This window comes from Anolis carolinensis, unplaced genomic scaffold (assembly GCF_035594765.1).
Source record: "Anolis carolinensis isolate JA03-04 unplaced genomic scaffold, rAnoCar3.1.pri scaffold_8, whole genome shotgun sequence".
NCBI lineage: Eukaryota > Metazoa > Chordata > Lepidosauria > Squamata > Dactyloidae > Anolis > Anolis carolinensis.
This window is the reverse complement of record NW_026943819.1, coordinates 26,088,919-26,115,741: the sequence shown is the minus strand read 5'-3', so window position 1 is coordinate 26,115,741 and position 26,823 is coordinate 26,088,919. Positions and strand designations below refer to the sequence as shown.

At 40.9% G+C, this 26,823-nt stretch overlaps 1 protein-coding gene and 1 long non-coding RNA gene across 3 annotated transcripts; one reads left to right on the top strand and one right to left on the bottom strand.

Annotated features, from left to right (window-relative positions):
* Positions 1–675: 675 nt before the first annotated feature.
* Positions 676–20,900, top strand: LOC134293542 (uncharacterized). Of its 2 annotated transcripts, none has more exons than XR_010000497.1 (3): positions 676–7,107; positions 14,102–14,432; positions 17,270–20,900. XR_010000497.1 is itself a non-coding variant. In XM_062961417.1 (3 exons), the coding sequence occupies exons 1-2, from the start codon at positions 1,965–1,967 to the stop codon at positions 14,426–14,428; spliced, it is 999 nt and encodes a 332-aa protein (XP_062817487.1). In that variant the 5' UTR covers positions 676–1,964; the 3' UTR covers positions 14,429–14,432; positions 17,270–20,900. The 2 variants fall into 2 exon arrangements, 1 of the variants encoding a protein (XP_062817487.1); XM_062961417.1 differs by having other exon boundaries at positions 676–2,636.
* On the bottom strand, positions 15,322–26,574 carry LOC107983843 (uncharacterized). The gene is made up of 2 exons (XR_001731105.2): positions 23,495–26,574; positions 15,322–18,123 (listed from the first exon to the last, which is right to left on the bottom strand). It is a non-coding gene; the product is annotated as an uncharacterized LOC107983843 (long non-coding RNA).
* Positions 26,575–26,823: the final 249 nt, after the last annotated feature.

The window sequence follows — 26,823 nt, the reverse complement described above, 5'->3', positions numbered from 1 at the left end:
GGCTGCCATTTCTCAGCACCGAAACACAGCAAAAGTAGAAACAAACGAAGAGAACGGAGCATCATGATATCTATCTCTTCCCTTCTTCCCATCCTCCCCATCTTAATCATCATCTGCTTTGAGCAAAAAAAGTCATCTCTTTTTTAAAAGAGGGAAAATTTAAAGCCATGAGATGGGAGGGAAAAGTGGTTCGAAACTCACCCTTTGGAGAAGGCGGCGGGTCCAGTCTTCAACAAAAGGAGAGCAAAATATTTTAGAAGACGCAAAGAGAAGGGAGGAGGGAGAGAAGGGATGGGAGGATTTGGGGATTTCGAGACGGAGGAGTGAATGTAGGGAAAGGACCAGCCACTCCTTTCTAATAGAAGAAAAACCTCTACAAGCTCTAGATTTTCAGACACACTAAGAAAGCTGTGCCGGTGGAGAGGCCACCAACCCATTCATGGGCCTAGAGAGAGTTCAAATAGGAAGACATTTGGAAAATTAGACATTATAAACGATATATAAATAAATAGCCCTCTTTTCCAGCTGGGTTTAAGTTAAGGCCCCTCTAGGGTTCAGGCTCAAGGCCAGTTCTAACACCAGCAAACTGGGGCTGGAGATGGGGGGAGATGGAAGGGGTGGAAGAAGGAGGGGGGAGAGAAGGGAAGACCCAATGGGGCCGGCCCCTCCAAGTCTCCATTTCAAGGGCGGGAGGGAGAGGGGGAAAGGAGGAGGAAGAAGAAAAGGAAGAAAGGGAAGGCGAAGAGGAGGAGAGGAAGAGGAGAAGAAGAGAAGGAGGAGAAAAAGAGGAGGAGGAGAGGAGAGTAGAAAGAAAGGAAGAGGAGGAGGAGGAGAAGAGGAGGAGGAGGAAGATGAAACAATGGTAGAAGAAGAAGAGAAAAGGAGGAAGGAGGAGGAAGAAAACAAGGATGGAGAGAAGGAAGAAGGAGAAGGTGAAGAGGAGGAGAAAAAGAAGTCAAGGAGGAAGAGGAGAAGAAGAGAAGGAGGAGAAAAAGAGGAGGAGGAGAGTAGAAAGAAAGGAAGAAGAGGAGGAGGAGGAGGAGGAGAAGAAGAGGAGGAAGATGAAGCAATGGTAGAAGAAGAAAAGAAAAGGAGGAAGGAGGAGGAAGAAAACAAGGATGGAGAGAAGGAAGAAGGAGAAGGTGAAGAGGAGGAGAGAAAGAAGGCAAGGAGGAAGAGGAAAAGAAGAGAAGGAGGAGAAAAAGAGGAGGAGGAGAGGAGAGTAGAAAGAAAGGAAGAGGAGGAGGAGGAGAAGAGGAGGAGGAGGAAGATGAAACAATGGTAGAAGAAGAAGAGAAAAGGAGGAAGGAGGAGGAAGAAAACAAGGATGGAGAGAAGGAAGAAGGAGAAGGTGAAGAGGAGGAGAAAAAGAAGTCAAGGAGGAAGAGGAGAAGAAGAGAAGGAGGAGAAAAAGAGGAGGAGGAGAGTAGAAAGAAAGGAAGAAGAGGAGGAGGAGGAGGAGAAGAAGAGGAGGAAGATGAAGCAATGGTAGAAGAAGAAAAGAAAAGGAGGAAGGAGGAGGAAGAAAACAAGGATGGAGAGAAGGAAGAAGGAGAAGGTGAAGAGGAGGAGAAAAAGAAGGCAAGGAGGAAGAGGAGAAGAAGAGGAGGAGGAGGAGAAAAAAGAGGAGGAGGAGAGTAGAAAGAAAGGAAGAAGAGGAGGAGGAGGAGGAGAAGAAGAGGAGGAAGATGAAGCAATGGTAGAAGAAGAAAAGAAAAGGAGGAAGGAGGAGGAAGAAAACAAGGATGGAGAGAAGGAAGAAGGAAGAAGGAGAAGGTGAAGAGGAGGAGAAAAAGAAGGCAAGGAGGAAGAGGAGAAGAAGAGAAGGAGGAGAAAAAGAGGAGGAGGAGAGGAGAGTAGAAAGAAAGGAAGAGGAGGAGGAGGAGGAGGAGAGGAGGAGGAGGAAGATGAAACAATGGTAGAAGAAGAAGAGAAAAGGAGGAAGGAGGAGGAAGAAAACAAGGATGGAGAGAAGGAAGAAGAAGAAGGTGAAGAGGAGGAGAAAAAGAAGGCAAGGAGGAGGAGAAGAGGAGGAGGAAGATGAAGAAAGGGTAGAAGAAGAGCAGAAAAGAGGAAGGAGAAGAAAGAAAACAAGGAGGAAGAGGAGGAGACGTAGAGGAGGAAGAGAAGAAGAAAAGGAAAAAGAGGAAGAGGAAGATGAAGAAGGGGAGGAGGAGAAAAGGAGAAAGGAGGAGAAAGAAAACCAGGAGGGAGAGAAGAAAAGGAGGAGGAGAAAAGAAGAAGTAAGGAGGAGTGGAAAGAAAGGAGGAGGAAGAGAAGAAGAAGAAAAGGAAGAGGAGGAGGAGGAGGAGGAGGAGGAAGAAGAAGAAGAAGAAGAGGAGAAGGAGAAAAAGAGGGAGGAGGAAAATAGAAAGAAAGGAGGAGGAAGAGAAGAAGAAAAGGAAGAAAAGGAAGAGGAGAAAAAAGGAAGGAGGAGAAAAAAGGAAGGAGGAGAAAGAAAACAAGGAGGAAGAAAAGAAAAGGAAGAAGGGGAAGGGGAGGAGAGAAAGAAAAGGAGGAGGAGGAAGAAGGGGGGAAAGGGGAAGAGGAGGAAGAGGATGAATAAAAATAAATGGACCTGGAGAGAACCACCATCTAGGAAGAAGAGTCAGCCAGAGCAGGCGGGCAACAGGCTGGTAAGGTCGGAGAGGGGGGAGGAAAAAGAGGGGGGTCTTCCCCCTTTCTCCTCCTTCGATCCCCTTCCCCAGACATACACACCTTACCCATAGAAGCCTCTCCTTCCTCTCTTTCTCCCTTGCTTTCCCTTCCTCCCCCAGGAGAAGAAATGGCTTTGATCTCATCTCTCATATCCCCCCCCCCCAGACACACACATACTTGAAGTGGACACACACACACACACACACACACACACACACACACACATATGTATTTCTTTCTCTCCCCTCCCTCACTTTCACTGTCAACGACATTCTAGTCTAAGCAAACACTGCCACCAAAGAGAGACTTCAAAGCGAGGGAGGGAGGAAAGAAAGAGGGAGAGGAAAAGCCAAGGGAGGAGGAGGAGGAGGAGGAGGAGGAGGGACCCTCCTTTCTTCCTCCCTCCTTTCTTTGCTCACCTTTTGCAGGTCGACACCAGGGACTCCTTCCTTCCTTCCTTCTTTCCTTCCTTCCTTTTCTCCCACATTCCCATCCCTTCCTTCCCTCCCCTTTCCACTCCTTTTCTTTCTTCCCTCCCTTTTCTTCCCTCCCTCTGCTCGTTTTCTCCTCTTCCTTCCTTTTTTCCCTTCCTTCCTTTCCCCTGCTAGATTTCTTCTCTTTCTTTCCTTCTTTCCTCATTTCCTTTCTTCTTGCTAGATTTCTACTCTTCCTTCCTTCCTTCCTTCCTTCCTTCCTTCCTTCCTTCCTTCCTTCCTTCCTTCCTTCCTTCCTTCCTTCCTTCCTTCCTTCCTTCCTTTCCCTTGCTAGATTTCTACTCTTTCTTTCCTCCCTCCCTTCTTTCTTTCCTTCTTTCCTTCCTTCCTCCTTGCTAGATTTCTACTCTTTCTTTCTTCCCTTCCTTCCTTCCTTTCCCCTGCTAGATTTCTACTCTTTCCTTCTTCCTTTCCTTCTTTCCTTCCTTCCTCCTTGCTAGATTTCTACTCTTTCCTTCCTCCCTCCCTTCTTTCTTTCCTTCTTGCTAGATTTCTACTCTTCCTTCCTTCCTTCCTTCCTTCCTTCCTTCCTTCCTTCCTTCCTTCCTTCCTTCCTTCCTTCCTTCCTTTCCCCTGCTAGATTTATACTCTTTCCTTCCTTCCTTCTTTCCTTCCTTCCTTCCTTCCTTCTTTCCTTCCGCCTTGCTAGATTTCTACTCTTTCCTTCTTCCCTTCCTTCCTTCCTTCCTTCTTTCTTTCTTTCTTTCCTTCCTCCTTGCTAGATTTCTATTCTTTCTTACTTCCCTCTTTCTTCCCTTCCTTCTTTCCTTCTTTCCTACCCTGCTAGATTTATTCCTTCCCTCTTTCTTTCTTTCCTTCTTCCTTCCTTCCTTCCTTCCCTTGCTAGATTTATTCCTTCCCTCTTTCTTTCCTTCTTCATTCCTTCCTTCCCCTGCTAAATATATTCCTTCCCTCTTTCTTCCCTTCTTTCCTTCCTTCCTTCCCCTGCTAAATGTATTCCTTCCCTCTTTCTTCCTTCCTTCCTTCCTCTGCTAGATTTATTCCTTCCCTCTTTCTTTCTTTCTTTCCTTCCTCTGCTAGATTTATTCCTTCCCTCTTCCTTCCTTCCTTCCTCTGCTAGATTTATTCCTTCCCTCTTCCTTCCTTCCTCTGCTAGATTTATTCCTTCCCTCTTTCTTTCTTTCCTTCTTCCTTCCTTCCCTTGCTAGATTTATTCCTTCCCTCTTTCTTTCCTTCTTCATTCCTTCCTTCCCCTGCTAAATATATTCCTTCCCTCTTTCTTCCCTTCTTTCCTTCCTTCCTTCCCCTGCTAAATATATTCCTTCCCTCTTTCTTCCCTTCTTTCCTTCCTTCCTTCCCCTGCTAAATGTATTCCTTCCCTCTTTCTTCCTTCCTTCCTTCCTCTGCTAGATTTATTCCTTCCCTCTTTATTTCTTTCTTTCTTTCTTTCCTTCCTCTGCTAGATTTATTCCTTCCCTCTTCCTTCCTTCCTTCCTTCCTTCCTCTGCTAGATTTATTCCTTCCCTCTTTCTTTCTTTCTTTCTTTCTTTCTTTCCTTCCTCTGCTAGATTTATTCCTTCCCTCTTCCTTCCTTCCTTCCTTCCTTCCTTCCTCTGCTAGATTTATTCCTTCCCTCTTTCTTTCTTTCTTTCTTTCTTTCTTTCTTTCTTTCTTTCTTTCTTTCCTTCCTCTGCTAGATTTATTCCTTCCCTCTTCCTTCCTTCCTTCCTTCCTTCCTCTGCTAGATTTATTCCTTCCCTCTTCCTTCCTTCCTTCCTTCCTTCCTTCCTTCCTTCCTTCCTTCCTTCCTTCCTCTGCTAGATTTATTCCTTCCCTCTTTCTTTCTTTCCTTCCTTCCTTCTTAGGTGAGATTTCTACTCTTTCCTTCTTCCCTTTCTTCTCCCCTCCCTCTTCTAGTTTTCTATTCTTCCTTCCTTCCTCCCTTCTTTCCTCCCTCCCTTCCTTCCTTCTCTGCTGTTTCCTTCTTCCCTTCGCTAGTTTTCTACCTTCTCCATCCTTCCTTAACTCCACTAGTTTCCCATCCATCCACCCCCTTTCTTCCTTTATCATCCATCCATCTTTCCTTTGGGTTGCTGCGAGTTTTCCGGGCTGTCTGGCCATGTTCTAGAAGCATTCTCTCCTGACGTTTCACCCACATCTGTGGCAGGCATCCTCAGAGGTTGTGAGGTCTATTGGAAACTAGGCAAGTGGGCTTTATATTCCTATGGAATGATGTCCAGGATGGGAGAAAGAACTCTTGTCTGTTGGAAGCAAGTGTGAATGTTGCAATTGACCACCTTGATTAGTATTGAATAGACTTGTAACTTCAAAGCCTGGCTGCTTCCTGCCTGGGGAATCCTTTGTTAGGAGGTGTTAGCTGGCCCTGGTTGTTTCATGTCTGGAATTCCTCTGTTTTGAGTGTTTCTGTTGAAATTGTCCCCATGCTTGTGGATTTCAGAAAGGCACCGAAGACTAATCCAAGCCAGAGAAGTCAGCCATAGCAGAGCACTTGATGGACCAACCTGAACATAGGATATTATTGGAGAACACAGAAAAGCTGGACCACTCTCAGAACTATCATGCCAGACTAGAAATCCATAAGCCATTGAAATCCATAAGCACAATTTCAACAGAAAGGAAGGAAACCATGAAAATGAACAAGATCTGACTACTAGTATTTAAAAACTAAAAATCTGGAGCAACACTGAAAAAACAGAGGAATTCCAGACATGAAACAATCTGGGCCAGGAACCCAACAAGACATGAAGCAATCAGGGCCAGGAACCCAACAAAGGATCCGCCTCCCCGGGGCAGGGAGCAGCCAGGCTTTGAAGCTGCGAGGCCATTCAATGCTAATCAAGCTCAAACAGGCAAGAATCCTTTCTCCCACCCACAGATATGTATATGTGTGTGTGTGTGTGTGTATATGTATATATATATATATATATATACACACACACACACACACACACATACATATATGTGTGTGTGTGTATATATATTGTTGCCAATTGTACGCCGCCCTGAGTCCCTCCGGGTGAGAAGGGCGGGATAGAAATATTTGAAATATATATATATATATATATATATATACACACACACACACACACACATACACACACACACACACACACACATACATACATACACACACACACACACACACACACACACACACACACACACATATAAACCCCACTTGCCTAGTTTCCAACAGAGCTCACAACCTCTGAGGATACCTGCCATAGTTGTGGGCGAAACGTCAGGAGAGAATGCTTCTGGAATAAGGCCAGACGGAGCGGAAAATTCCCAGCAACGTAATGATTCCGATCATGGACGCCTTGGAGAACACAACCTTGCTTTCTTCCTTACCTTCCTTCTTCCCTTTCTCTTTCTTTCTTTCTTTCTTTCTTTCTTTCTTTCTTTCTTTCTTTCTTTCTTTCTTTCTTTCTTTCTCTCTCTCTCTCTCTCAGGCTCAGCTTCGAGAGAGCTACAAGTCCCTCTCCTCCTTCCATCCTTCTCTCCCCCTTCTTCTTCAAGACAGAGGTCCAGATGTAAAAGCTCTCTTTCTGGGGAGAAGGGAGGCTCGGGAAGGCCGGCAGGAGAGAGGCTGCAATCAGCGACCGCCTGCCCGCCTGCCTGGCTTCCGAGGCGGGTTTCCCGACCCGCCAGCCCTCCACACCGCCACGCGTGGACCCCGCTCCCACCCGAGAAGGAAGAAGAAGGAGAACGAGGCTCGAGGCTCCCTCCCGGCGCCTCCCTTCCCCGCGTCCGGCTCCTGCCTTCCCCGCCGCGCGCCGGGAATGAGCCTCGCCTCGCCTCGCCGCCCAGCCCTCTCCCGCTCTTCCTTCCACACACACACAGCCACACTCACACGCGCGCATCTGTCACGGGTGGCCCAGCAGCAGCCGCCCCAACGGAGAGCCGCTTCCAGGCGTTCACACTGACTGCTAATGAGAGCAAGGATGCAGCAGCCGGCAGGGTCAGGGCTGGGGTAAGGAGGACCCAAGGAGGAATCATAATCATAATAATAATAATAATAATAATAATGATAATAATAATAATGATAATAATAATAAGAATGATGGGCACACTGGGTGCCGTGCCAAAAGATCTCAGCCGGCATTTGGAAACAATAGACATTGACAAATTTACGATCTGCCAACTGCAAAAGGCCACCTTACTGGGATCTGCACGCATCATCCGAAAATACATCACACAGTCCTAGACACTTGGGAAGTGTTCGACTTGTGATTTTGTGAAACGAAATCCAGCATATCTATCTTGTTTGCTGTGTCATACAACGTCGTTGTGTCAATAACAATAATGATAATAATAATAATGATAATAATAATAATAATAATAATAATAATAATAATAATAATAATAATAATAATGCCTATATGGTATGTAGTACTAAATGAAGGGCAGGGCATTGTGGAAGACATTAATAATAATAATAATAATAATAATAATAATAATAATAATAATAATAATAATGCCTATATGGTATGTAGTACTAAATGAAGGGCAGAGCATTGTGGAAGACATTAATAATAATAATAATTATTATTATTTAAAAAAATCAGAAACTCCTCAAAACACAGCAGACAAAAAACCAGTACAAGAAAACCACACTACAAACTAGATCTGACAGCTGGCATAACAAAACACTGCATGGAAAGTTCCTTGACAAAATTGAAGGAAAAGCTGACTAGGAGAAGACCTGGCTGTGGCTCACGAATGGGACCCTGAAGAAGGAGACAGAAGGCCTGATCCTTGCAGCCCAGGAGCAAGACATCAGGACAAAGGCAATTCAGGCCAAGATCGAAACATCAGCTGATGACCCAAAATGCAGACTGTGCAAGGAAACTGACGAAACTATTGATCATCTCCTCAGCTGCTGTAAGAAAATCGCACAGACAGACTACAAACAGAGGCACAACTATGTGGCCCAAATGATCCATTGGAACTTATGCCTCAAGTACCACCTGCCAGCAGCAAAGAACTGGTGGGATCACAAACCTGCAAAGGTTGTGGAAAATGAGCACGCAAAGATACTGTGGGACTTCCGAATCCAGACTGACAAAGTTCTGGAACACAACACACCAGACATCACAGTTGTGGAAAAGAAAAAGGTTTGGATCATTGATGTTGCCATCCTAGGTGACAGTCGCATTGACGAAAAACAACAGGAAAAACTCAGCCGCTATCAGGACCTCAAGATTGAACTTCAAAGACTCTGGCAGAAACCAGTGCAGGTGGTCCTGGTGGTGATGGGCACACTGGGTGCCGTGCCAAGAGATCTCAGCCAGCATTTGGAAACAACAGGCATTGACAAAATTACGATCTGCCAACTGCAAAAGGCCACCCTACTGGGATCTGCACGCATCATCCGAAAATACATCTCATAGTCCTTGGGAAGTGTTCGACGTGTGATTTTGTGATACGAAATCCAGCATATCTATCTTGTTTGCTGTTTCATACAATAACAACAGCAACAACAACAACAATGCCTATATGGTATGTAGTACTAAATGAAGGGCAGGGCATTGTGAAAGACAACAACAACAACAACAACAGCATATTTAGTATGTAGTACTAAAGAAGGGTAGGGCATTGTGTCAGAAACAAATTATTATTATTATTGTTATTGTTATTATTATTATTATATTGCCTATATGGTATGCTGTATTAAATGAAGGGTAGGGCATTGTGTCAGAAACAAATTATTATTATTATCATTATTGAGACTATGTCGTTGTGTCAATAATAATAATAATAATAATAATAATAATAATTGAACTTCAAAGACTCTGGCAGAAACCAGTACAGGTGGTCCCGGTGGTGATGGGCACATTGGGTGCCGTGCCAAAAGATCTCAGCCGGCATTTGGAAATAATAGATATTGACAAAATTACGATCTGCCAACTGCAAAAGGCCACCCTGCTGGGATCTGCACGCATCATCCGAAAATACATCACACAGTCCTAGACACTTGGGAAGTGTTCGACTTGTGATTTTCTGATACGAAATCCACCGTATCTATCTTGTTTGCTGTGTCATAATAAAATAATAATAAAAATAATATGTTTCTGACACAATGCCCTACCCTTCTTTAGTACTACATATGCTATTATTATTATTATTATTATTATTATTATTATTATTATTATTATTATTATTATTGTCTTCCACAATGCCCTGCTCTTCATTTAGTACTACATACCATATAGGCAATATAATAATAATAATAATCATAATCATCATCATCATCATCATCTATTTTGTTTGCTGTGTCATACTATGTCGTTGTTTCAATGATAATAATAATAATAATAATAATAATAATAATAATAATAATAATAATACTGTATATACTCGAGTATAAGCTGACCCGAATATAAGCCGAGGTGATCGGCACATTGGGTGCCGTGCCAAAAGATCTCAGCCGGCAATTGGAAACAATAGACATTGACAAAATTACGATCTGCCAACTGCAAAAGGCCACCCTACTGGGATCTGCGCGCATCATCCGAAAATACATCACACAGTCCTAGACACTTGGGAAGTGTCCGACTTGTGATTTTGTGATACGAAATCCAGCATGTCTATTTTGTTTGCTGTGTCATACAATAATAATAATAATAATAATAATAATAATAATAATAATAATAATAATAATAATAAGCCATAAAATATTAAATATTAATAACACCAGTAATGATGCTGATAATCATTAGGGTAAGAACAAATATCCTTAATCTTGCCTCCTTTTCCTCTGTCAGATTTCTCAACCTGGACCTAGTATTTCACATTACACATATAATTGCATTATGAGCCACTAAAGAATGAAAGGAGGAGAGGCATATTATAGAATTGTGTAAGATAAAATGCTAAGCCTCTCGTTTATGATGTTAATAAATAAGAGGACACCCCAATTTCGGGGCTTCCTCTCCCCGCGTCGCCCTGCTCCGACCCCACCCACCCTCCCCTCCTTTATTGCGGTATATTGTGAGAAATACAGTCAGCGACATTAAGAAGGCATTGAGGAAAGCAGGCCGGCTGTCTCACGTGAGCCAGTGGCACGGCCTCCTTTTGCCTCCCTCCTCTCCAAAACAGCCCATATTTTTGCTTATCGTCAGGGTCACATGTGTGTGTGCCCCAGCCTCACATACACACCAGATTATATTTGCAATGTGCCACAATCCTCCAGCGATGTGCCCTTGGCTGTGGGAGATGAACTCACCCGTCAGACAGGGTTTCGAGGAAGCGATGCGCGCGCACAGTCACACACTCTCGGATGCAGACATGTTGCTCACTTTCTCAGCATTCCTCCACCCCCCTTCCATGCCTGTCCGAGGCATTTATTCTTCCCCGATTGATAAATCTCTCAACGACACAGGAACATGAAGGCGGGCGAGGACGGAGCCCGTGGTTTTCCCCAGAAAGATGCCATTGTGCATTGTGCGGCGCATGCACAATATTTAGTGTGAAATATTCAAGCAGGTAGGGTTAGGGAGAGTGTACAGTTCGCCCTCCGTATCTATCCACAGATTCACACATGTCATTCACACACACACACACACACACGAGATACCACTTTACCATGGCATTGTATACAACTGGACTTGGATCTCTACAAATTTTGGTATCCACAGGAGATCCAGGAACCAACACACACACAAACACATATAGTGCTTTTAGCCACAGATTCTGCATCCATGGATTCAGCTACTCATGTCATCAACATATATGCATACTATATATATATACATGCATGCATGCATACACACACACACACATAAGGTCATTTTGCAGATTTTGCATCCATGGATTCAACTACTCATGCCATCAACATATATGCATACTATATATATATACATGCATGCATGCATACACACACACACACATAAGGTCATTTTGCAGATTTTGCATCCATGGATTCAACTACTCATGTTATCAACATATATGCATACTATACATACATACACACAAACACACAGTCCTTTTAACCAAAGATTGTGCATCCATGGATTCAGCTACTCATGTCATCAACATATATGCATACTATATATATACACATGCATGCATGCATACACACACACACATAAGGTCATTTTGCAGATTTTGCATCCATGGATTCAACTACTCATGCCATCAACATATATGCATACTATATATATATATACATGCATGCATGCATACACACACACACACATAAGGTCATTTTGCAGATTTTGCATCCATGGACTCAACTACTCATGCCATCAACATATATGCATACTATATATATATACATGCATGCATGCATACACACACACACACATAAGGTCATTTTGCAGATTTTGCATCCATGGATTCAACTACTCATGTTATCAACCTATATGCATACTATACATACATACACACAAACACACAGTCCTTTTAGCCACAGATTGTGCATCCATGGATTCAGCTACTCATGTCATCAACATATATGCATACTATACATACATACAAGCATATATACATAAACACACACATAAGGTCATTTTAGCCACAGATTCTGCATCCATGGATTCAACTACTCACGTTATCAACATATATGCATGCTATACATACATACATACATACATGCATATATACATAAACACACACATAGTCCTTTTAGCCACAGATTCTGCATCCATGGATTTAGCTACTCATGTCATCAACATACTATACATACATACAAGCATATATACATAAACACACACATAAGGTCATTTTAGCCACAGATTCTGCATCCATGGATTCAACTACTCACGTTATCAACATATGCATACTATACATACATGCATACACACACACACACACGTGTTATTTTAGCCACAGATTCTGCATCCAGTGATTCAATTACTCATGTCGTCAACAAATATGCATAATATACATACATACATGCATATATACATAAACACACACATAGTCCTTTTAGCCACAGATTCTGCATCCATAGATTCAGCTACTCATAACACCCACATATATGCGCACTATACATACATGCGCGCATGCACACACATATACATATATACACACACAGTCATTTTAGCCACAGATTCTGCATCCACAGATTCAACCACCCATATCATTCACATATATGCACACAATACAAACATACACACACACAATACATATATATATACACACACACAAAAACATAAAGCTGTCTTAGCCACAGATTCTGCATCCATGGATTCAACTACCCATGTCATCCACATGTATGCATACTATACATACATACATGCATACATATATATGTTTTGTGTATGTGTATATATGTGTGTGCGTGTGTGTATGTTTGTGTGTGTGTGTGTGTGTGTGTGTGTGTGTGTGTAGCCCCTGGTGGTGCAGTGTGTTAAAGCACTGAGCTGCTGAACTTGCTGATCGAAAGGTCCCAGGTTCAAATCCCGGGAGCGGAGTGAGCTTCAGCTGTTAGCTTCAGCTTCTGCCAACAGCAGTTCAAAAACATGCAAATGTGAGTAGATCAATAGATACCTCTCTAGCGAGAAGGTAATGGTGCTCCATGCAGTCATGCCAATGGCCACATGACCTGGAGGAGTCTATGGACAATGCCAGCTCTTTGGCTTAGAAATGGAGATGAGCACCAACCCCTAAAGTCGGACATGACTGGACTTAATGTCAGGGGAAACCTTTACCTATATATATATATATATATATATATATATATATATATATATATATATATACACACATACACACACACACACACACACACACACACACACACACACACACACGGGATACCACTTTACCATGGCATTGCATATAACTGGACTTGGATCTCTATGAATCTTGGTATCCACCGGGTATCCAGGAACCAAATCCCAGCAGACAACCAAGGGCAACATAAATACACAAATAATGCTTAGTTTCCTAACCAATTACCTCTTGCTTTCTCAAATTCCAGGTGGGTTTCAATCAAGGAAAAGGGAATTGTCATTGTTATGCTAACAAAAGAAATAGGAAGAAAATTGTAACCAGAAAAGAATGTATCCTTGCAATTTGGAAGGAGTGTCACCAGGCCCCAAATAACATTGTAGCACTGAACTTGAAACTTTTCATTTCCCTGCCAGTTCTCTCAATATTGGGTATGTGTACATAGAGTCTCACTTATCCAACATAAAGGGGCCGGCAGAATGTTGGATAAGTGAATATGTTGGATAATAAGGAGGGATTAAGGAAAAGCCTATTAAACATCAAATTAGGTTATGATTTTACAAATTAAGCACCAAAACATCATGTTATACAACAAATTTGACAGAAAAAGTAGTTCAATACACAGTAATGTTGTAATTACTGTATTTATAAATTTAGCACCAAAATATCACGATATATTGAAAACACTGACTACAAAAATGGCTTGGATAATCCAGAATGTTGGATAAGTGAGACTCTACTGTACATTGCAAGGGTGGCTAAAGTATATGGTCCCCAGGACTAATATTTTAAGGAGATTACATGAAAAAACCCCAAATGAGATACATTCCTTATCCGAAATGCTTGGAACCAAAAGTGTTCCATATTTCAGCATTCGGGCTCCTTGCAGGTACATATTGTGACATATTGGAGATGGGACCCAAATCTAAACAAAATAAAACCATTTATGTTTCATATATATTTTGTCTACAAACCCTGTCGATGATTTCATACACAGTGGGGGATTTTTAAAAATAATTTTGTGCGTGAAACCAAGTTTCCAAGTAAGCAAAGGGCTCACTCTTTCAGATACCCATGCGGACAATTTGGAATTCTAGTTAAAGGATTCTCAACCTGTTTTTCTAAAATGATAGTGGTAAATAGTAGCATCGCATATAGGTGATGTAATAGCCAATGGAAGCAACTTGTAATGCTGTTTCCCTTTGAACATGAGCGGAGATCCCAAAGAGGCCAATTTTGGAAATGCCAAAGCGAAATAACATGTCTTTTCCCAATGGTGGAACTTGCAGGTCGAACAATTTGGATGGTTCCAGATTGCGGAAGAAGCGAGACAAGAGAAGAAAAGCTCGGGCTGCAAATTTCATGATCTTAGCGATGGTCAAGGAGGCCTAGGAGGTGGAGCCCAAAGCTTTGCAGACAAGGTTGCGAAGGGTGTGGACCTCATGAGGCCTTTGAGTCATCTGGGTGTCTCCTTTGGACACAAGAACTGGGGATTACTCAGGGAAAGAAAGTCGGACAAGCTGCCACTTGGAATCAGCTCAGCTAGCTTCTGGTTTGTGTGCCAAATAAACGAAGAGGATCAAGACAATGAAGGCTATAAGAAGATAAAACAATAGATAGGTAGGTAGATACAGTCAGCAAATACACACCTTTTGGATAGATCTGTCTCCCATGGAAGGACAGTTTTTATCACACTATAGCCAGAATCCTATTCATTATTCCCTATTTCTAAGCCGAAGAGCCGGCGTTGTCCGTAGACACCTCCAAGGTCATGGGGCCGGCATGACTTCATGGTGCGCCCTTACCTTCCCACACCAGTGGTACCTATTGATCTACTCATATTTGCATGTTTTCGAACTGCTAGGTTGGCAGAAGCTGGAGCTAACAGCGGCCACTCACGCCGCTCCCGGGGTTTGAACCTGGGACCTTTCCGTCTGCAAGTTCATCAGCTCAGTGTTTTAACACACTTCGCCACCAGGGCTCCTTTAAAATAGTGTATAAATACTAAAATAATGTATAAATATTAAAATAAATATAGTGCCCCTACTTCGCGGATTTTCACTTATTGCGGGTGGTCCTGGAACGTAACCCCGCGATAACTGAGGGAACACTTTATGCCCTTCCATTGTAGGCTGATTTTTGGGCACAATATTTCAATTTTGCAACACGAAAATAAAATATTTAGCACTGATAGAGCTTCCGTTATTTTTCAACCGTTTTTATTTTTGCAACCGTTCGGTCTGCAAGTTCAGTAGCTCAGCGCTTTAACACGCTGTGCCACCGGGGTTCCTACTCTTCCATCTTAAACATGTCTAATATTCCTGTCAATGTGGGAATAACGTTTCTACAATGAAGAAACGTGGATCCACAAACTGGCTCTGTATTCAGATAGTTGTAGTTTGTGAGATGAGAAAATAACTAGCAAAAAACATGTACACTAATCAATTTGTACCCAGCTTCCGCAAAGAACAGGAAACCCCAGATACATAAGGACGTGTTTGTCTTAACACCAAGTTGTGATCATTTAATTGCAACGTTCTGTATCAATGACCATATAAGCACAATGCAACACATGGGTGTTAAAAAAATCTTCATCAATGGCAGGGAATACAGCTTCATAATTTACATAATTTTCAAAAATGGATAACCACGACATTCTCCGCTGCTGATGGAGACTTTGCCAAAATATATTTGACTGTATTGTGCTTATGCCTCCATTATCTCCATCTTTGTGAGATGATATCAGCAACCCCTTTTTGCTTTAGGATGCATGTTTGGGAACCCAGTTCCTCGCGACCGCATGTCTATCGGGTGACACCAGATGCTGCCGTTATTCCTGGTGGGTGTCTGCATTTTTCAAAATAAAGCCAGGGCTAGACTAGGTCAGAGGCTGCTTTCACTATAAATAGCCCCAGACACTCTATTCAGAAATACATGCTGATGCTCTTCCGCAATGTGAGCATGGTTTGTCCAATTGAGTCACATCTCAGGATGCTCAAAAGATGATCGTCTACCGATAGACATAACTTGGCCTCTTCAGGAGACTCCATAAAACAACAACACACAAATACAAAACAGCACATTGCCTGAAACCATTACAGTAGAGTCTCACTTATCCAAGCTTCACTTATCCAATGCAATATTATCCAATGCAGTCAGCCTTATAGTAGTCAATGTTTTTGTAGTAAATGTTGTAATGTTTTGGTGCTAAATTTGTAAATACAGTAATTACAGTAGAGTCTCACTTATCCAAGCCTTGCTTATCCAAGCCTCTGGATAATCCAAGCCATTTTTGTAGTCAATGTTTTCAATACATCGTGATATTTTGGTGCTAAATTCATAAATACAGCAATTACAACATAACATTACTGCCTATTGAACTACTTTTTCTGTTAGATTTGTTGTATAACATGATGTTTTGGTGCTTAATTTGTAAAATCATAACCTAATTTGATGTTTAATAGGCTTTTCCTTAATCTCTCCTTATTATCCAAGATATTCACTTATCCAAGTTTCTGCCGGCCCATTTAGCTTGGATAAGTGAGACTCTACTGTACTACCTAACATTACTGTGTATTGAACTGCTTTTTCTGTCAATTTGTTGTAAAACATGATGTTTTGGTGCTTAATTTGTAAAATCATAATGTAATTTTGTTTAATAGGCTTTTTTCTTAATCCTTCCTTATTATCCAACATTTTCGCTTATCAATGTTCTGCCGGCCCATTTATGTTGGATAAATGAGATTCTACTGTATTATATTTGTTCATTGCCTATGTATTGGACATAAGTAAAGGGTAAAGGTTTCCACTTGATATTAAATCTAATCGAGTCTGATTCTGGGGGTTGGTGCTCATCTCCATTTCTAAGCTGAAGAGCCGGCGTTGTCCGTAGACACCTCCAAGGTCATGTGGCCGGCATGACTGCATGAAGTGCTGTTACCTTCCCGCTGGAGTGGTACCTATTGATCTACCCACATTGGCATGTTTTTGAACTGCTAGGTTGGCAGAAGCTGGAGCAACAGTGGGCACTTACTCCGCTCCCCAGATTCGAACCTGCGACCTTTCGGTCTGCAAGTTCAGCAGCTCGGTGCTTTAACACACTTCGCCACCGGGACTCTACAAAAGTTAACTTAGCCAAGATGGAGAGCTTCCTGTAGGGCCCTTAGGAAGACCTCAAGAGCACACATTGAGTTTTCCTAACAATAAACAACTATTTTCAGATGTTTCCTTTGAGATCTTTCTTTTTGGGAATAACACCGGCTGCTCTTCAATTTTGGCTTCGTTCAATTGAGCCCATCAACATGATCAGCAAATGCAGGGGAAAAAAAACTGTTCTTTACCTATACCGTACAGGTTGCAAACAAGGGAAAACATTACTTGAATGATTCATCATTTCTACTTTCTAACTAATGCATTCACTTTAATTTTACAATGAGGTGGCCTTTTTTTTTTTTCAGTGTAGGAAGCCATACGAGAATTCCACTCTCCGGCAGCAATCGGAAATGGTACAACCCATCAGCAGAGGAAAGATGTTATCCCTTCCTGCTGCATCATCAAATGTATGCAAGTTTTGAAATGCCACACATAGAGATGGTATGAGTAATCATTCTGGATTAACAACAATGGGAGAAAACATTCCTCCGATGCATCATACCTTCCTCAATGGGAGACTGAAAGAGGCTACACGGCACAGCTTCCAAGTGGCAGAGAGAACTTGGTGGTTTATAAAAAAAAAAAGTGTCTGAAAATATTCCCATTTGTCTCTCTCGGGAAGAGGTGATATCTTGGAATCCCACAGAACATTTTGACATGTAAGTGTGAAATCACATCCTCTCGTTCCGTGCATAACATGACCCAAAAATACAGAAACAGGGTAAGCGTTTCACATTTCTTTCCTCTGAACTTATGCTAAAAATGCATCCTTTTTAAATGCAGCTTATTCAACTCTTTGGAGGATACTTATTTCCAGCAGTTAACACCTGACCCCAATTTTAGTGGGTAATTAGTGAACTAGATAACCACACAAAGTAGGTAATTATTTAGTCCCCAAGGGTACAGTACAAATGGGTAGTGAGTGCGAAAAACAGCACAACCCTAATTATTGTACATTCGCGTTGGCCATTTTGACAAATACGGCTAACTCTCCCTAAATGGTTTTGTGATCAAGCAAGAAACTTGTTGGATATCAGTTGCACATGTATCTATGATCTAGGCAGGATGGCAAAAGCGAACTTAATGCACTTACCTTTTATAGTCATTATGGCCTGGGAAATGCCCCTTGCAGGTGTCCATGTTTCCAAGTTGCATATCTCTGGTCCATCACAGAAAAGACAAGGCATGTGCAAAACATAACAGAACACAACTGAACATCAGAGGCTTGAATAGCAAGGACCTGTGTATCCAAGGCATGTTCATATCGGAGACAAGGACTTCCAAGTTGACCCCTTGGCCCCATGTACAAAAATAGACACATGTAGAAATTGCTGTTCTTCTATAGCAATGATGGGCAACCTTTTGCATTTGGTCTGTCATAATTCACCAAAAAAAACCTAGCATGACTTGGGTGGTGAGTCACTTCGAGAAAAGGAGCATAATTTCGCAATATATATCGTTTAAATAACAAAAACATATAACTGTACTAGCTGTGCCTGGCCACGCGTTGCTGTGGCAAAGTGGTGGTAGTATTGGTTAAAAATTGTTGTATAATTTTTATTTGATGTTATTTGTATTTTTTAATTAATTTTATTGTAAGTTATCTTTTTATTTATTATATTTTATTATTTTCTTGTATCATTTTTAGTTATTTTTTGTTATTATGGATTTTATTGTATTGATTTTTTTAGTGTTTTTAATTATTTTTAGTGTTTTTTATTATTTTTTATTGGGTTGCTAGGAGACCAAGTTGGAGGAGCTTAGCCTTCTAACTGGCAGCAATTGGATAAAAGCAATTATTTCTCTCTCTCTAATTAGGACTTTATTTTTCTTTTCTTTTTGTTGTATCAACCTAGAGGCGTGGATGATAGGTTGTGTCATCAAATTTCGAGTTTGGGGGGCCTGTAGTTTTGTTGTTTTGTGGGTCGCCGTGATGCCATCACTCTTATATATATATAGATTTAATAAATCAAAAACTATTTACTACAATTATTTCCATGCACAACAATCTATGGTACCTCTTGTAGTTTCCACGCTGATTTCTCTCTATTGTAGTTTCAATGTAGTCATGAATAATGAATAATATAATAATAATATAATAGTAGTAATATAATAATATAATACAATAATAATTCTTGAAGAAAGCAATGAGTAATTTTAGCAGTATTCTTTCTACTGCAATAATGTCTGAAATTTGGGACTTCCTCTGCATGCAAAATTCGCAAGTGTTTTTTTTTTCAACAGCAGAAAATAACGTTTCCTATTAAAATCTCCAGCGAAATACAATTTTCTGTGCAGAAAATACTGTCTCCTGTTTGAAACCACTATATGTGAATTTTTCACAGAAGATGTTCCAAACTGCAAATGCTCTCATTAATTCAGGGTCCTTCTCAATATAGGTTTTCCCATCATTTAAAATATTTGTTTTCAAATATTCTTTACACCTCTATTCTAATTTTGAAGGAAAAATGCAACTGGTTACTAATAAGGAATGAATTCATTGGACATATACAGTAGAATCTCACTTATCCAACACTCGCTTATCCAACGTTCTGGATTATCCAATGTATTTTTGTAATCAATGTTTTCAATTCATTATGATATTTTGGTGCTAAATTAGTAAATACAGTAATTACAACATAACATTACTGCGTAATGAACTACTTTTTCTGTCAAATTTGTTGTATAACATGATGTTTTGGTGCTTAATTTGTAAAATCATAACCTAATTTGATGTTTAATAGGCTTTTCCTTAATCCCTCCTTATTATCCAAGTTATTCGCTTATCCAAGCTTCTGCCGGCACATTTAGCTTGGATAAGTGAGACTCTACTGTAATACAATTATAGCAATAAATAACACTTACATGACCAGATCAAAGGGTCATTTAATGTTAGCATTAAATAGTTTTCCAAGCCTCGCATCCTGGCCTGGGAGAATCCTTTGTTCAGTGTCGTTAGCTGCCCCTGATTGACTCCTGTCTGTAATTACTCAGTTTCACTGTTCACTAATGGGTTTGCTGCACTTTGGACCAGCCCTCCTTATTATCCAACATATTCGATTATCCAACATTCTGCCGGCCCATTTATGTTGGATAAGTGAGACTCTACTGTATTAGGTGGCAGCAAATATATGTCTGTGGCCTCATCAGCATTTGGCATGATTAGACTAGAGTATTTTATCTTTATGGTGCATGTGTCCAAACATGAAAAAAAAATCGTAGCTGTAGCTCTAAAGACATACAACTCAATTGTACGGTCAACCACAACAGGGAAATGTTCTCGCTTGTCCATTTGAACCCCATCTGCATTAGTAAATTGACAAAATGGGGTGGGGGGAGATATATAAGTGAACAATGTTTGAGCTATCACTTCTTGCCATGCCACTTATGAGGATACGATTATTCTTATTGATCCTTAAGGACAAGTCTTTGTTGACAGCTTGAGAAAATCAACACAGTCAGTGTGAGATGTCTGGTCAAGATATGGCTCATAACAACTTGCTGAGGAAGTTCATGTTAATTGTCCTGTAGGTGAGCCATATGTTCTCCAGATGTTTTGTATAGCTACTGATTTGATGGTTGACTTTGGTCTTGCTGACTGGAAGATGATGGGAACTGTGTATTGCAGTTCCCATTACCTTGAAACATTGCAGCTCAAACATCTGGAGACTGGTGTCATTCCACTGACCTTTGGACCAGAAAATGTCCACCTTGGACTCCTACTCAGGATGCTCAAACTTTCCTATTTCATTTAGGTTCCAGGAATACACCGGAAGTACATAAAGATTGTGTCTCTTTAGCACAGTAGTAATATTACCAATAATTTGAAAGGGAAGAAAGTGTCAGCTGAATGATATGAATCCTACCCAGGCATCATGTTTACAAACTCATTGTGGCCAATGGGGCCGTGGTGTCAACGTGATGGCCTGAAGCATGCCAAGACATACTCTCGCTTCTTGACACAGACCCTCCAAAGCTGGATGTTTGGGGTATGACGGCTCTTTTTATCATTTCTCAAGATCAGTGGTTATTTGTTAGGCTTGCTTGCCAAAGAGCAATTTGGATCTAGGAAGTGATTCATAGGGCAGGAAATGTAATATTTATTTATTCTAAAAACTCCTACTCTGCCTCCCAGCTTGTGAATGAGGTCTTGTAGTGGCTCAGAAATTATTCCAGTACAAGCTTTAATGGGCAATAAAATCATTATCAATAGGACTTTAAAAACACCTATGAACCAACAAAAGAAAGAGAGGATGAGCATCTAAAGCAAAAATAGCTTTGGCAACTGCGAAACATAAAATATTAAAATGGAAATGTTCATTTGTTAAGTGCCATGAAGTAAACTTTGACTTATGAGAACTCTATGAATGAGAGATCTCCAATTGGGTCTTGTAAACTCAGTGTCTGTCCATCAGTTAAACATTAATAAAACAACAAATAAATGACTATAGATGATTAATATAATTTCAATGATGACATAGAATAATTCAAAATTTTCTGTACCTTGGCTCAGTCATTCATCAGAATGGAGAATGCAATCAAGAAATCAGAAGTCAACAAGGACTTTGAAAGTCAGGTATGAAAGAACTCAACAAGATCTTCAAGTATCAAGATATCTCAAGGGATACTAAAGTTAGAATGGTCTATGCCAGGGGTCCCCAAACTAAGGCCCGGGGGCCGGATGCGGCCCTCCAAGGTCATTTACCTGGCCCCCGCCCTCATTTATAATATAATATTTTTATATCAGTTTTAATAATATAATATATTGTATATACATATGACATTGATAATATTATCATTTTATACAATATAATACTAATAATAATACCATATAATAATATTAATTATATGTTATATATTACATATAATATTACAGTATAGTGGTATAGTTCAATATAGTAATATATAATGCTAATATTGTGCAATGCTAATAATATAATATATTGTATATACATATAATACTAATAATAATACCATATAATAATATTAATTATATGTTATATATTACATATAATATTACAGTATAGTGGTATAGTTCAATATAGTAATATATAATTGTGCTATGCTAATAATATAATATATTGTACTAGCTGTGCCTGGCCACGCGTTGCTGTGGCGTTGTTTGGTGGTGTTGGTGAGAAATTGTTGAGGTAGTGGTGGTATTGAATGTCTGTTGTATGGTTGTCTTTATGTTTAGTATGCACACTGAAGTGGATTATATGGCAGTGTGGAGTCAAGATAATCCAGTTCAAAGCAGATAATATAAGATACTAAATGGTTATATAGCTGTGTGGAAGGGCCTTGAGTCTACACTGCCATATAATCCAGTTAAAATCTGATAATCTGTGGAAGAGGCCTAAGTGAGGCCTAACTGTGCCTGTCCCCTGGGCTGAGTAGGTTGCTAGGAGACCAAGTGGGCGGAGCTTAGCCTTCAAACTGGCAGCAATTGGATAAAAACTATTATTCCTCTCCCTGTAATTAGGACTTTATTTTTCTTTTCTTTTTGTTGTATCAACTTAGAGGCGTGGATGATGGGTTGTGTTGTCAAATTTCGAGGTTGGGGGGCCTGTAGTTTTGTTGTTTTGTCTGCTGCCCTGATGCCATCACTCTTTTATATATATATAGATGTACATACAACTGCTCTGAGTCCCCTTCAGGGTGAGAAGGGCGGAATATAAATGTAATAAATAAATGTAGTAAATGACTAAATAAATAATTTTAGACTTAGGCTCACACAGAGTCTGAAATGACTTGAAGGCACACAACAACAACAATCCTAATTAACTTGACTATCTCATTGGGCAGAAGCAAGCCCACACTTCCCATTGAAATCCTGATAGGTTTATGTTGGTTACAGTTGTTTTCATTTTTAAATATTGTATTGTTCTTTCATTGTTGTTGTTGTTTTGCCCTACAAATAAGACATGTGCAGTGTGCATAGGAATTTGTTCGGGTTTTTCCCCCAATGATAATTCAGCCCCTCCACAGTCTGAAAGATTGTGGACCGGCCCTCTGCTTTAAAAGTTTGGGGACCCCTGGTCTATGCCATTGTATTTCCCATTTATATAAATGGTTTTAAAACCTGGACAGTGAAGAAGTAAAGAGGCACCTTCTGAGTAAGTGTTACTGTGCGTATTTAGTGGTTAATCACTGCAGAGTTTTACTGGAGCTATTCTGAATCTTATGGGAACCATCTGAAGTGCTGAACCCCATTTGGGAATACGGTTCAGCACCTTGGAGACTTCCTGTAAACCACTATCATAAAATCTGGATTCTCTCCCATAAAGTTCAAGATGAATGCACCATCCCAAAATAATGCACCATAGACCTTTCCTTTCCTCACTCAGGGCATGTTTCTCCACAGTGGCCTAAATTTTTTTGCTTAGAGTACAAACTTCGCTTTCCATTCCTCTCTTATCCAAAATAGGTTTTGGAATGGCATTGTGTTTGTTTGTTTGGTTTTGCCACAGTATCACATTGTTGGCACACATTGTAAACTGTGTGCGCTATAAACAGAATGAGGAACTCACCTTGTATCATCCCGGTTACTTTTCCTGCATCACATGAAGAGCTTTGGCTTCGATTTAAAATTCTCCAGTCTCCCAGTCGGTCCTATTGGGTTGCTTTGTTTTGTGAAGGCTTCTCTGTGGTCACACATTAGTCTTTTCTGAGGCAGCCATTTTTCAGATTTTGTAGAGCACTTGGGAAGATTTTGAACACTTGAAAATAAGCGTGTCAGTGCATAAAACAAACATACAAACACAAATTTGTTATCTGATAGAATGCTAGAAAGTAGACTGGGATGGTGGAAAGCATTTTCTGTTTAAAAGCTAGGCTTAAACCTGGCCATTCCATCTGAATGTTTTGAGAAAGAGAGGTGAGGCTAAGAGCACCCCTCCTTTAGATTGACTCAAGTCATTGGTATTCCCCCAAAGCAGAACATTCCCACAAGAGACCATTGTATAAAAGGGAGAGTTGAGTCATGAGACTTCCTTTCTTGGCCTGATTCCATTTCCATCCCTGCTCTTACTAGTGTTAACCATCCCGTTGGTCATAATTCAACATCAGCACATATCTCTATGATATACCTTTCAACATTTTACAATTGGGACATGTGTGTCTGAGTGTGGACAAGGTAGTAACATTATTATTACACTTATGGTGGTAGCAGCTGCAGCATTTTCCTTTTGCCTAGGCCTACTGGGAAGGGCATGATCCAACATCTTTTTCTCCTTTCCTCTCTGCGGAGCAAACTGAGATCAAATTAGATCTCCAGTTTGCAGTTTGTGGCAATGGAAACAAGCTGAGGACAAAGGTGGACGGTGGGAGAAAGCGAGAAAAACTGGAATGTTAAAAAGTGTGGTAAGCAGGACTCTCCAGTTTGGAGAGTCTGGTGCAAAAGATTTGTTACCCGAATCTCCTTTGCCTCTCTGTTTCACCCTCTTCACTTTTGTGTCACATAAATAACATAGGCACTAGGCCAGGCATGGGAAAACTTGTTAGGGATTCCTCTTCTTAAGAAGAGGAAGGGGAGCAGGAAAGTGTTCATGAATCAGAGGGGCAGTTGGAATCTGAGGAGGAGATTTTGCAAGTGCCCACATTTCAGGAGAGGCGAAAGGAAACAGAGCAGAGACATCATTCAACTAGAATAGCTTCCAGAAATGCAGCTGAGTAATTAGGAAGTGCCATAGCAGCTGTGAGGGGACTCAGGACTATAACGCAGATGCAGGTGCAGCCAGCTCTTGCTGGTAACAAACTGGCTCTAAAGCCTAAGCCTTTGCTCCCCTTGTGCCTGCTTCAAGTCTGCATCTGGGAAACTGCTCCTAAGAATTTATTGCTGTTTCTTTGTCTGAAGTAAGGCTGTTATTTGATTTGGGAATTTATCAGAGACTAAGAACTGTGCTTGTCATAAGACTTCCTAGCTTCCTTTTGCATTATTCCACTGAGTGTGCTGAACTTTATGTTTGGCTGAAGTAAAGCAGTTTTCATTTACTTACTACAGTGTTTTAAGGCTGTTCTTGAAAGACAAAACAGGACAAAACTAAGGCCCAGGGGACAAATGCAGTTACCTCAGGCCCTCTTCATTTTCCCTGTCTTCTCAGCATAAGGGCACGGTGGCCTATCATAGCCTTATTCAGAAAGGAAAAAGGAGGAAGGCCTTTGGAGTGCTCTCAGCCACAGCATGTCTTGCCCTCCTCCTGGCATAAGGATGGTATCGAATGGCTACTTCCTTACGCCGAGAGGATGGATTGAAGAAGGTAAACAGTGGTTAAGAACCCTTCTGAGCACTCTCAGCTGTCACCTGTCTCGTCCTCCTCCCAGCATAAGAGGTGAAAATCTACCAGGCTTCAAGCAGACAAGAATATGTATTTAGCCCCACTACTTACTGCCCTAGACATATTCTATAACTCCCTCTCCAGCAATGCCACAAATAGCAATGGGATCGGTTGAATGTGTCTCCTTGGTTGTCCGGTGTCTGTCTCGGTTTCTGAATCATTATGACATTATAGTCGAGAACCGATCACACCCAGAGATTCAGCTAAACAATTTCAAATGGCAAAATTCGCCTAAATGGCCCCTTTTGTGGGAGCAATCCAGGGCCTGCAATTTGGCAAGCCGAGGAATGGAATGCATACAAATAAAAGCGGTTTACTTGAGACTCCTCAGACTGAGATGAGTGCAATATAATCCTATGCAACCAGGTCTTCTCTGCCTGTCTCATATCGGCAAGAGATTTCATTTCAGATAGCAACACAGAAGCCTTTTGATTTCAATCCTTTCATATTTTCCACCTGCATATTGACAGCGTGTTATTAATTAAACATCTATTTATAACTGGATTTCGAACTGGATGCTCTAAAAACCTGAGCCAGAACCTGTTTAATCTGACAACACGACTCCTTAGTGTTTTAAATTTAAAACTGGCCTCTGTTGTAAGCTGGTTTTATCTGCACACTGCCCTGAGATCTTGTGATAAAGGGTGAGACAGAAGAATTATAATAGTGATGAGAAAATTTTTAAAAAACTTTCCAAAGGGAAGGTTTTATTTCTTCTTTCTGTCTTCATTAAGAAATGGGTGACATTGTGCATTCGCTTCATGATTGATGGTCTTTTTAGCACAGTGATTTCCAACCTGTGGTCCGTGGAACACCAATGGTCCCCAACAACTAAAATATGGTTCATGGACTCACCGTTACTATACCGTTGCAACGGGAGTGACTGGTCTCGTGAAACCGTCTTACAGTACCGAGGCAATGGGGATGTCAGGAAGGGAGAGGCTGACTACTCAGGACAGGCATGACAACAAGCCTCCTGACTGCTGCTTCTCCTCCTCCTCCATCCCCCTGAGCGGAGATGTTTCATGTGGTGCCTGGAAGCAGGGGCGCCTTGGTGTTTTCATTTTTAGGCCTGTTCCTGGGGTTATTTGGGATGCTGATTCAAAAAATTGCATTGAATAGACCACATTAGCTCTAGTTTATGAAATATGATTTCCCCTTATCAACCCCAGAGATTAGTTTGGTCAAAAGACCAAAATTTGCTTGAAGTCCCTAACATCCGGACCTATCATTTGTCTTCTACTAGGCAGAGAGCCTTCTCGATTGTAGCCCCTTATCTATGGAATGCCTTGCTAGTTGAAATTCGTACTACCCGAGACCTACTAGCCTTTCGGAAAGCCTGTAAAACCTTTCTCTTCCAACAAGCCTTCGAAGGGTGAAAACTTGGGGCTATGTCCATTTTTGTTGTTATCTAAAGCTAACTGTATTGTTTTATCCATTTTGTAAACAGCTCCGAGCCAAATTGGGAGTAGCAATATACAAGTCAAATAAATAAATAAATAAATAAATAAATAAATAAATTT

Coding starts and splice junctions, on each gene's coding strand:
- LOC134293542 (XM_062961417.1), top strand. CDS start 1,965: ATGGAGAGAAGGAAGAAGAAGAAGGTGAAGAGGAGGAGAAAAAGAAGG. Junction 2,637..14,101: donor AGCAGGCGGGCAACAGGCTG/GTAAGGTCGGAG, acceptor TGGAACTTGCAG/GTCGAACAATTTGGATGGTT.